At 35.9% G+C, this 10,929-nt stretch overlaps 4 protein-coding genes across 4 annotated transcripts; 3 read left to right on the plus strand and 1 right to left on the minus strand.

The window, feature by feature from the left end:
* The first annotated feature begins 2,453 nt into the window (after nucleotides 1–2,453).
* On the plus strand, nucleotides 2,454–4,288 carry LOC104762105 (actin-depolymerizing factor 3). Its single transcript, XM_010485334.3, has 3 exons — nucleotides 2,454–2,660; nucleotides 3,496–3,761; nucleotides 3,871–4,288. Exons 1-3 carry the CDS (start codon nucleotides 2,658–2,660, stop codon nucleotides 4,019–4,021), a joined length of 420 nt encoding a protein of 139 aa, XP_010483636.1. The 5' UTR covers nucleotides 2,454–2,657; the 3' UTR covers nucleotides 4,022–4,288.
* A 632-nt stretch (nucleotides 4,289–4,920) lies between these two features.
* LOC104762106 (actin-depolymerizing factor 4) lies at nucleotides 4,921–6,359 on the plus strand. Its single transcript, XM_010485335.2, has 3 exons — nucleotides 4,921–5,038; nucleotides 5,657–5,922; nucleotides 6,000–6,359. The coding sequence occupies exons 1-3, from the start codon at nucleotides 5,036–5,038 to the stop codon at nucleotides 6,148–6,150; spliced, it is 420 nt and encodes a 139-aa protein (XP_010483637.2). The 5' UTR covers nucleotides 4,921–5,035; the 3' UTR covers nucleotides 6,151–6,359.
* A 43-nt stretch (nucleotides 6,360–6,402) lies between these two features.
* On the minus strand, nucleotides 6,403–9,371 carry LOC104762107 (uncharacterized). The gene has a single exon (XM_010485336.3). The coding sequence runs from the start codon at nucleotides 9,369–9,371 to the stop codon at nucleotides 6,612–6,614; it is 2,760 nt and encodes a 919-aa protein (XP_010483638.1). The 3' UTR covers nucleotides 6,403–6,611.
* LOC104762108 (histone H2B.11) lies at nucleotides 6,603–10,574 on the plus strand. The gene has a single exon (XM_087499401.1). The coding sequence runs from the start codon at nucleotides 9,867–9,869 to the stop codon at nucleotides 10,317–10,319; it is 453 nt and encodes a 150-aa protein (XP_087355527.1). The 5' UTR covers nucleotides 6,603–9,866; the 3' UTR covers nucleotides 10,320–10,574.
* Nucleotides 10,575–10,929: the final 355 nt, after the last annotated feature.

The raw sequence follows: 10,929 nt of genomic DNA on the forward strand, positions 1-10,929 counted from the left end.
TTTAGTACCGGCATGAGGGCCTCTAATGCTAACGTAATATCATATATAGTTTAAGAAATGTCTAGATCTTAAAAAAATGAGATTTGTTGTTGTTCGGAAAATCAGAGTCCAAAGAGTTACGGGATATGGTGTTATCAAGAATCTGAAAGCTCGAAGGAAGTAGTAGGCTTTCGGATATCGATCGACTTGACTAACAATGCTATTTGGAACAATGGTTCGACAGACGTTTATAGTAGAGAAATAGGCAAATATACGAGCAAAGCAACTAAGATACATCCAAAATAATTGTTTTTCCCTACATTATCGGGTACTCTAACAACTGTTTTAAACTTTCTCAAATAGTCAGTTTCGATAGCAAACGGTCAAAATCGTCAACAAATTTTGGATATCTTTGAAGATACATCGAGTTTGTGTAGAGACATGCATGATGTTTCTCTCCTAATCATATTGTGCTATCGAAAACATTAACGTGTTATGCTTTGTCGTCTAGTTTTGAAAACATACGCTTTCTTTGTACTTTGTAGTATTGTATATAGGTTTGAAATAACATTTGCTAAACTAGTTGATATCAAAGAATCAACAAAGACAAATGTGTATAGCGCGTGTAAGCATCATTGCATATATTCGACGTGGCATATTATGAAAGGAATATTCCAGCTCGACTAAGCTGGCCTCCATCACCGGTTATGATGATAGTTGAGAGCCTAAAAGTGGAGCCAACCTGATGAGAGAGAGAGAGAGAGCTATCATATTCATATGCGTCGTCTTCGACCTTTCATTCTAAATTCTTTCCTTTCTAAGATAGATTATTTTCTTTAGTTTCTTAACGACGAATTAATAAAATGTTGAACTATTCTTATTGGCTGGTCAAAATATATAGATTTTTTCCTTTTTCTGTTCTCCTAAGATTTTTTGCTTACGTAGCTACAAGTAAAACTTCATTATAGTCTTTAGGCATTTTAGACAGACTATTTGTGTTTAAAACTAGATTGTGGTGTAACACACTTTTCAAATTTTTAAAATATTTAACGTTTGACAACCAATTTTTTGCCAATTACATTTTTTGGCTTTTATTTTTTTTAAAGTTTTAAAAATCACTTTTTTTTTCTTTTCCTTATTTTCCATTTTTTTAAAGCATCAAATTCATGCTTTAAAACTAAATAATTTTTAAAATATTCTTTTTTTTTCTCCCTTTTATATTTAAAAGCTCTACAAAAGTATATACATTTTTTTTACATATTTTATTTTTAGAAATTAATTATTCTCATTTTTTCTCTTTCTTTTAAGATCCATTTCAATAATAAATTTTATTTTTTCACCATCATCACTTATAATACTATAAAAGATTTTATGAAATTCATGATTAATAAGAGAATAACATTCAAACAATGCATTGATTAGTGGCTAATAGATCTTTTTTATATTTTTGCATTATTTAAAATTTTAATAAGTTAAGAAATTGAAGTCTGCAACTTCATTTATTTATTTCTTATTCTCATAGTTGTTTGTTTTTAATTAGTTTTTATAAAAAATCACATATTTGATTGACTTATATTTTTCAAAATTTTATTTTATCATTAATGAAATTTATTCTGTCATTAAAGTGCTATATGAATTGATTTATGACATAATATTTATTTATTATTAATATTTATAATAATAATAATAAAATAACAGCTACAACTTAAAAAATTCTTGGTAAACAATCAGATTTAACAGTTAAAATTTATACAGTTAAAGCATCTACAACCAAATTCTCTGCAGCTAAAATTTTAAAGTCAAAGTCTTTACAGCAAAAAATAACAGCTGTTACCAATCAGGGCGAGATGCACCTTTTATATGTCAACTTTTTCTTTTTGTGAAATAATAGGTTGGCAACTTGGCATGGATGATTGAAAAAATCAAATTCTTTTTTTTTTTGTTTGGTTATGTGACAAAGAAGTATATATATCTATCATCTTCTAAGAAATTCTATAAAGAAAGAAAGAATTTTCTTAGAAATAAAGTAATAGTAAATAAGAATTCTATATTTGGTTCATTTTTGTGGAAAACATGTAATAGATAGATAGAATACATTAGAGGTTTGAAATAATAAAAAAGTAAATATATTGAATGAATGTAAAGAATAAATATAATAGTTTATATTTGGCGTAAAGTAAAATCCACATATTGTTGTTACATAGGAACATACAATAAAATTTTGCCAAAAAAAAAAAAAAAGGAACATACAATAAAATAACAACAACAAAAAATCACACATTGTTACATAGGAACATTTGTGCTATATTCCATAGATGGGTGACTATTATTGAAATTTTTTATCATGAATTTAGGTTGTTGAATATATAATAAATTAATTAAATCAAGATTTATTTCTAAAATATTACAAAATGAATGATTTTATTTTATGTGATTATATTATGCTTTTTATGGGTTATGTAAATAAATAAAGCATACAATTAAAACGCTTTACACATACACACACACACACACATGTTTATTCGGACTAAAGCGTCCGCATAAAGCTGAGGAAAAAAAGAAAGAGAGAAGACTCTCTCACACCACCACACCCCAAAAGACAAACAATAGACTCCTCCAGCTTATTCGTCTCTCTGCAATAATTTTCTCTGAAACTTTAAGCTTGATTCAGTTCAGCCATGGTGAGCTCGATTTTGTTTTTTTTTTTTCCCCTTTCTCTCGTATATGTCTCTTTCGCTATTTTCTCTTGCTTGATTTGAAGCGTGCTTCTCGATTCGAGTTCCGTTTCGTCTTGGAATTTTCAATTTATTTTTATTTTCCGATTTTTAGTTCTCGCCCAAAGTTCTAGTATATGATTAGATCTGGATTTGGTGGTTTTAGATCTCTGAGATTTTTGGATTTTGTATGGTTGTAGGAACTGATCTAGGATATTAAATCGGACGATTAAACTCTACGATTCCACTGTGCTTGTTTGCGTTTTGAAAAATCATGAAAAATCTGGGTGTGTCATATGTGTTTTTGTTTCTTCCTTTGAATTTTAACTGAGTTTAGGGTTTCAGTGACAATCTTGTGTTGGATTTTTTAACTTTCTCGCTTCTCTGGGAGTGTAAATTGTTCATTTTAGATATGTGTTTTGATTCTATTGATGTGATTTTGTGAAATTGATATCTTGATAGCTCTGTAACAGCGTCCATATATGTGTTGTGTGGATGTTAACTTGCGTCTTCCTTTTGATATAAACACTACCAAGATCTGTACATGGTTCCATTACATGTTAGTAGAGATGTTTAGTTTTGGATTAAAGATCTCAGACCATATGTGTGTTTTGAAGAGAGAGTTGTATCTTAATGTAATTTGTATTTCTCTGAGCTAGTTTTTGGATTGAAGGTCTCAGACCATATGAGGTGTAGGGTCTAGTAGTATGTGTGTTTTGGAGTGAAGGTCTCAGAGGCTCAGACCATATGGGGTTGTATCTTAATGTTCTTTGTTTTTCTTTTTTGTGTGTTGGTAACACAGGCTAATGCAGCATCAGGAATGGCAGTCCACGACGACTGCAAGCTGAAATTCATGGAACTGAAGACGAAAAGGACATACCGTTTCATCGTTTACAAGATTGAGGAGCAGCAGAAACAAGTGATGGTTGAGAAAATCGGTGAGCCTAACCAAAGCCATGAGGATCTTGCAGCAAGTCTTCCAGCTGACGAATGCCGTTATGCTGTTTTCGATTTTGATTTTCTCACTGCAGAGGATGTCCCTAAGAGCAGGATTTTCTTCGTCGCATGGTAACTAAGCTTAACTACTATCTCTATTACTAATATCTACTATAAAACCTCTCTATCTTGCTTCACCCTTTGTTTTCATAAACACATCTCTTGTTGTTTTTTTGCCAAGGTCTCCTGACACAGCAAGAGTGAGAAGCAAGATGATCTATGCGAGCTCTAAGGATAGGTTCAAGAGAGAGCTAGACGGAATTCAGATTGAGCTTCAGGCAACCGATCCAACCGAGATGGATCTTGATACTTTCAAAAGCCGAGCCACTTGATGGAGAAATCCCCTTCAAAAATTTCGGTTGAATCAAAACTTTTTACCCGGTGATGCTTTTTTTCTTAAAGTTTGCTGTGACGGTGCCAACCAAAACAGCTTCAATTTATCGGTCTTTGGTCTTTTGTCGTTGACGTCTTTTTTTTGTTTTTTTTGTTTTGGGTCCTTAATAGTGTTTTGTCTTAAAACTAAAGGAATCTGGCTTGTGCTCTCTTTTACCATTGTGGAAGAAACTCGAACCATTTATCAAACAAGAATCCTATTGGCACATCTTCGTCTTCACATATACTATAAGATAGTAAAAGATGTATGTGCATGTTGATAGATTCTTTAATTACACGAGTATTACACAAAGCTTTCGGGTTTGAAGGATTAGGATAAGTCTCAAGAACGAAAAGATTTGAGCAATCGAGCCTGGTCCAACAAGATAAACTGAGCTCAAAACATTAAGAATTCTTAATTGACTCTTTTGATTATTTGGAAACAGAGACCCAACCATTGGCAGTTGTTGTTGTCCATTGCTCTTTCTACGCAAAGCTTTCAACTGTCAAAATCATGAAGACTTGGATATAACTTATTGAATTGAGTAAGATATAAATTGTCAGAATACAACAAATTTCTTAGAGTGAACCAAAAAAATGTCAATAAATACAATTACAATTAGTAAATCATAATCTCTATTTTATGATGCTCTTTAACAATATTGCTAATATAGTTAAATGATTATTATTTGTTGACCAGAAGAAGAATAATTATATGCTTACCATTTATTTTCATAAAATAAATTGAAGAATATACAGAGAAAATAAATAAATAAATAAATAGAGATATACAAAAAGCAGATTGAGGTTCTCTATATATTGGGGAGTATAGCTTCCAAATAACGCTGAAGAAAAAGAAAAAAAAAAAAAGTAAAGAGAAGAGTCATATTCGTTGAAAAACACATCATTCATTCCTTCTTCTTCTCTGCGTCTCCTTCACCCGAAATTGTCTCTGACACCGTTTTGATTCAGCCATGGTGATACTCTTTATTTCACTTGTTATTATTATTATTTTTTTTTCTCTTTTGTTTGTTTCCAGTTCCTTCGTATTTAAGCTTGATTCTCGATTTTTTTTTTAATGCTTTAGTCTCGGATTTTGAATAGCGATTTTGGAACACTAGATCTGGTTGATGGATTTGTTTTCTCCAATTAGATCTTTGAGTTTTTTTTTTGTTTTTATGTGATCCGGCGGTATTTATCTAGTTGTGTTTCGTTTAGCTGGAATCGAAATCATGAAGAATCTGTTTGTTTTTTTTGCTTGAAGTTTTCATTTGAGCTCATAGTCACTAATCACTATTGAACGTTTCTACGCTAATCTTCGTTTGTATGATCCGTCGAGCTTGTTGTGATTGTTGAAATTGATTTTTTTGTTTTCTCGTTTCTCATAATGACTATAGTTGCAATTGAAGTATATAGATTGTTTACTAGAGATGTATTTAGCGAGTAAATCACCAGTTTATGTGTTTGAGCTATTCTACTTTGTTAAAGGTTCTAAAACATAAATCCTTGGCTTTAGCATTGTGTTGATTCAATTATACTCCTAGCTTTGTGGGATCTGGATATGTGAATCTTGTTGTTTTATTGAAAAAAAACAGGCTAATGCAGCGTCGGGAATGGCAGTTCATGATGACTGCAAGCTAAGGTTTCTGGAGCTTAAGGCGAAAAGGACACACCGTTTCATTGTCTACAAGATTGAGGAGAAGCAGAAGCAAGTGATTGTTGAGAAAGTTGGTGAACCTATTCTAACTTACGAGGACTTTGCAGCAAGTCTTCCTGCTGAAGAGTGCCGTTACGCCATTTATGATTTCGACTTTGTCACTGCTGAGAACTGCCAGAAGAGCAAGATTTTCTTCATTGCATGGTATAAACTTATCTGCTAGCCTAAAACCATGTGTAACCTCGCTTCTCCATTCTTACCTTGTTTATATTTTGCCAAAGGTGTCCGGATGTAGCAAAGGTGAGAAGCAAGATGATCTATGCTAGCTCCAAGGACAGGTTCAGGCGTGAACTTGATGGGATTCAAGTTGAGCTTCAGGCAACTGATCCAACTGAGATGGATCTTGATGTTTTGAAAAGCCGCGTCAACTAAAGAAAATAAACTTTCTTTGAATAAGCAATTTCTATCATATTTTACTATTCTGAAAATGGTGTTTTCTATTCTCTTACAGTTTCTTGTGACTGTTAGAAGAAGAACCTCTCACCCTTCTCTATTTCTATCTGTCTGGTCTGTTTCCTGTGTCTATGTTGTTACCTTACAGTGTTTCATCTATATTCAAAATTATCGCAAGGTTTGTGCTATATATGTTTGCTTCCTTTGTCTCAACAATACAAAAGCTTATGATTTGTGTAAGATGATTCCTTTAAGCTTCGCCTTGTGCTCTTTGTTACAGAGGGAATATAGAGAACAATAGTATTCTCAAACAACAGTAGCAATAGGGTTTAGGGTATACAACTAGACCTTTCTGAAATCTAGACTAACAAAATTATTTCCTATCTATAAATGGTTGAGATGTCAACAAATGTTTCAACTTGTACAATTACAAAAAGGGATTAGGATTTTGAACTAGAGTCATTCGAAATAGTTGTTCTACTGGTTTTGGTGTTAGGTTTCAAGCCTTGTCTCAACATCTCATTCCTCAACTCGGTAGCCTTCCCCATTTCTCCTGCCAAACAACAACCGTGTATTATGATGTTATATGCTACTCTATCTGGCCTTATGCCTTTTTCCGTCATTGAGTTCCATAACTCAATCGCTTTCTTCACATCGTTCCTCCTACAAAGCTCATTGATCATTGTTGTGTAGGTTATACAATCAAGGGAAACTCCATCGTCTATCATCCTTGTTATGAGCTCAGAAGCTTCTTCCATTCTCCCTTGTCTACAAAACCCGCGGATCAACATATTGTATGTAGCGGTGTTAGCTAACAGCCCTTTCAATATTGCATTGTGGAGTTCCACAGCTTTCTGCATGTCTCCTTCTCCTTTGGTGAGAATGTCGAGAAAACAACCGTATGTTACTTGGTTAGGAACCAAATTTCCAGGAAGCATTTTCGAACAAAGCATCTCGGCTTCATTTACAAACCCGGCTTTGCATAATCCGTTGATAACAGCAGTGTAAGTGACTTCATTAGGTACACACCCTTCAGTTATCATCATATCCCATAAACCAAATGCTTCCTTGAAATCTCCAGTTTTGCTCTTTGCATCAATCATACTTGTATAGATCACATCATCAGGCTTGAGTCCTCTCTCATGCATCTCCTTTAAAAGTCCAAGAAACATCTTTCGATCTTTGTGCTTTAAACTTCCATCTATAAGAACACCATAGCACACAAGGTCCAAATCCACCCTTCTTTGTAGCATCTCCTGGCAAATGCTTAACGCTTCCTCCAATCTTCCTTCTCTACAAAACCCGTGTAAGAGTGCAGTGTAGCATATCTCATTCAGCTCACAGTTTCCCCTGTGAAGGCTATCCACAAACTCTTTGGCTTCCGAAGCTCGACCTGTGAAACATAGCCCGTGTATCAACGGTCTATAAGTGTATGTATCAGGCACAATACCTTTCTTGATCATCTCATTCTGCAACTCAAAGGCTTTTGTCATGTCCCCTTTCTCGCAGTAACCTTCAATCATGACATTATAAGTCACTCTGTTTGGCTTAACGTTCCATTCTGCCATCTCGTTAAATAGCTTTACTGCATCACAGAGCAACCCAGCACGAAAAAGTCCTGATATAAGCGTGGTGAATGTATAGATACTAGGCGCAATACCTTTCCCTGTCATCTCATGATAGAGCCTAAGTGCCTTGTGTATTTTCCCTTTGGTGCAATATCCACCCATCAATGATGTGTATGTTACCACTGTAGGCTCCAACTTTCTATTAATCATCTCTGCCATGAAACTCTCCGCTACACTAATGTCACCGAACTTGCAGTGCCCGTTGATCAAAGAATTGTATGGGTATACAGTTGGTTTCAAACCAGTATCAATCATTTTCCCCAGGAAGCTAAATGCCGTGTCCAGTTTCCCTCTTCTGGAAAACATATCTATCAAAATTGAATAGGTCACATCATTCGGACACAAGCCAATTGTCCTCATCCTTCCAAATAGCAACTCAGCTTCGTTGAACTCTCTACCTTTGCACAATGAGTCAATCAATGCGTTATACACAAATAGATTAGGTGACACACCAGATTCTGCTACTCTTTTAACCAAGTTAAGCGCCTCTTTAATCTTTCCCCTCTTCCTTAATCCCTCCACCAAAATTGAAACTGCAGCTTCACTAGGAACGAACCTCAAACGTAACATCTCATCCATCATATCCAATCCGACCTCAAATTCTTGCACTTTACATAACCCGCAGACTAATGTACAATACGTCACAACATCTGGTTTCAGCTCTTTTGTAGCTAAATCGTTCTTTATCCCAACAGCCTCCCAAACCTTCTGCTTCTTACAAAGCCCATCTATCAACACATTATATGGAACTACATTCACATCACACCCTGTTGCCTCCATATGAACAATCATTTCTTTAGCTCGAGTGAGATCTTTCAACTCACACAAACTACGTATCACTCCAGTGTAAACATATACATCAGGCCGAACCCCTACATTGATCATATCGTTAAACAACTCCATCGCCAAACCAAAATGCCTAAACTTAACCAATCCATGTAAGAGGGCACTCAAAGTTCTCACTTCAGGCAGTAAACTAACTTTCGTCATCATCTTAAACACTAAAACCCCATCTAAAGCTCTCCTACTTCGTACATAATGCTGAATCAACAAATCAAAACTCAAGCTTGAACTAAGCTTACATTTTCCATAACAACTAAAAAGCGCATCAAACACCTCACTTGGCTTCAGCGCACGAAGCAGAAGCGTCTGCAACAGAGACGAAGCAGGCCAGAAGAGATTAGCTTTGACCAGAGCGTGGATCAAGATACAAAACGACGCCGTGGAGTGGTCGAATCCTCGGTGCAAACCGAGGAAATTGAAAAACCTCAAACCCAATTTGGGATCATCAATGGTTCCGATCAGAATCTCTTCAACATGACCAGGCTTCAATCTACTTGAGACGAGCTCACTGCTCAATGCGACCTCCCAGCTCCGTTTCCCCCGCAGGATTCTTTTGACACCATCGACGATTTGCAGATCTTCAGCGACTTTACAGTCTACTTGAGAGGGATCGAACAAAGAGCTTACGTTTCCGCATGTATGGCGAAAATGAGAGCATGTTCTTGATCGAATCAAGCAAGGGAGCTTCATCAAAAGAGGTTCCACTGTAAAAAAAATCAGAACCAGCATTTGTCTGTGTTACACAACGAATCGATATCTGGGGACCCGACCGAGTCGGATCATCTCCGGTCGGGTCAATCTCACCAATTATAATTGGGCTTCACATTGGGCTCTCAAGAAAACATGGGCCGATGCAGAAATGTTTTGACGGTGGTGGGGGCGGGGAAAGGAAAATTTCACGAGGAGCCTAAAAAAGTAAAAAAAAGCGCCAAACTCGACACGTCAGCAGTCCTTGCCACTAAGAGTATCCAATAAAGAACAGTCACGTGTACAAGAGCTTTCCTTCTTTTTAAGATTCCTTTTCAATCGTCGATATCTTTCCATTAGAAAGCAGATCCAACGGTAGAGATATCGATCCGCGTCAATCTATTTCAACCAATCATATCACTCCATAGGATCTATATAAAATCGATTTCTCAAAGTTTTTACAAAGCAAACACAAAGCGATTAAACCTACTCCAATCTCAGATTTGTTAACCCTAGAAAGCTCGAGAGCTCGAATCAATGGCGCCCAAGGCAGAGAAGAAGCCGGCTGAGAAGAAACCAGCTGCCGAGAAGCCGGTGGAGGAGAAATCAAAAGCCGAGAAAGCTCCGGCGGAGAAGAAACCAAAGGCCGGGAAGAAGTTGCCGAAGGAAGCTGGTGCTGGAGGCGACAAGAAGAAAAAGATGAAGAAGAAGAGTGTGGAGACTTACAAGATCTACATCTTCAAGGTGCTGAAGCAGGTTCATCCAGATATCGGAATCTCGAGCAAAGCGATGGGGATCATGAACAGTTTCATCAACGATATATTCGAGAAGCTAGCTCAAGAGTCGTCGAAGCTTGCGAGGTACAACAAGAAGCCTACCATCACTTCCCGGGAGATTCAGACTGCTGTGAGGTTGGTTCTTCCTGGAGAGTTGGCGAAGCATGCCGTTTCTGAAGGAACTAAGGCTGTTACCAAATTCACCAGCTCTTGAGTAATTGAGTTAGGGGTCTCTCTTTCTCTTATCATATGGATGTTACTGGTTTAGGGTTTCATGGAATTTGGAAGATCTGAATTATGTTTATTAGACTGTGTCTTTTATTAGTTATGAAGTATCTGTTTCGTTTGCTTTTGTAAGTACTGCTGCTTTTGATATGTTTTGGAAACTTTAATTGCTCTTTTTGCGTCACGACCCTATCGTATTGAGAGTTTATGCCTTTGAGAAATTACAATGTCATCATTTCAGTAAGTGCTCCCCTCCCAGTTGATCATAACATAATCTGTATGTGTATTAATATATTTCGACTGTTGATTAGTGAATAACTGAATATGGTGACACGTAATTGTGGAAGTTTATAGTGGTTCTTAATCATGAAATCCAACTTGTACCTCCTACTCCAGCTGTTGCTTTTTTTTTTTTTTTTTTATTCGTTGTTTTGTTTGTGTTAGACTTGCAAATATTAGTCTCTCATCTTCATTCCTGCTTTGTTACATGTTGTTAACTATTGATTACAGTGTATGTTTCCTCACTCTTGATCTTTTCTTTGGATTGATATATGAATATGATGCTTGGCTTGTTCTTAATTTTGGCTTTAGGTTTTGTG

The sequence above is a fragment of the Camelina sativa genome, chromosome 18 (genome assembly GCF_030686135.1).
Source record: "Camelina sativa cultivar CO46 ecotype springtype chromosome 18, ASM3068613v1".
Taxonomy (NCBI): domain Eukaryota; kingdom Viridiplantae; phylum Streptophyta; class Magnoliopsida; order Brassicales; family Brassicaceae; genus Camelina; species Camelina sativa.

Bases quoted from the DNA above. Each gene is read 5' to 3' on its own strand.
- LOC104762108 (XM_087499401.1), top strand. From the start codon at position 9,867: ATGGCGCCCAAGGCAGAGAAGAAGCCGGCTGAGAAGAAACCAGCTGCC.
- LOC104762107 (XM_010485336.3), bottom strand. From the start codon at position 9,371: ATGCTGGTTCTGATTTTTTTTACAGTGGAACCTCTTTTGATGAAGCTC.
- LOC104762106 (XM_010485335.2), top strand. The intron at 5,923-5,999 runs GTATAAACTTAT...ATTTTGCCAAAG, and splicing joins AAGATTTTCTTCATTGCATG to GTGTCCGGATGTAGCAAAGG.
- LOC104762105 (XM_010485334.3), top strand. The intron at 3,762-3,870 runs GTAACTAAGCTT...TTTTTTGCCAAG, and splicing joins AGGATTTTCTTCGTCGCATG to GTCTCCTGACACAGCAAGAG.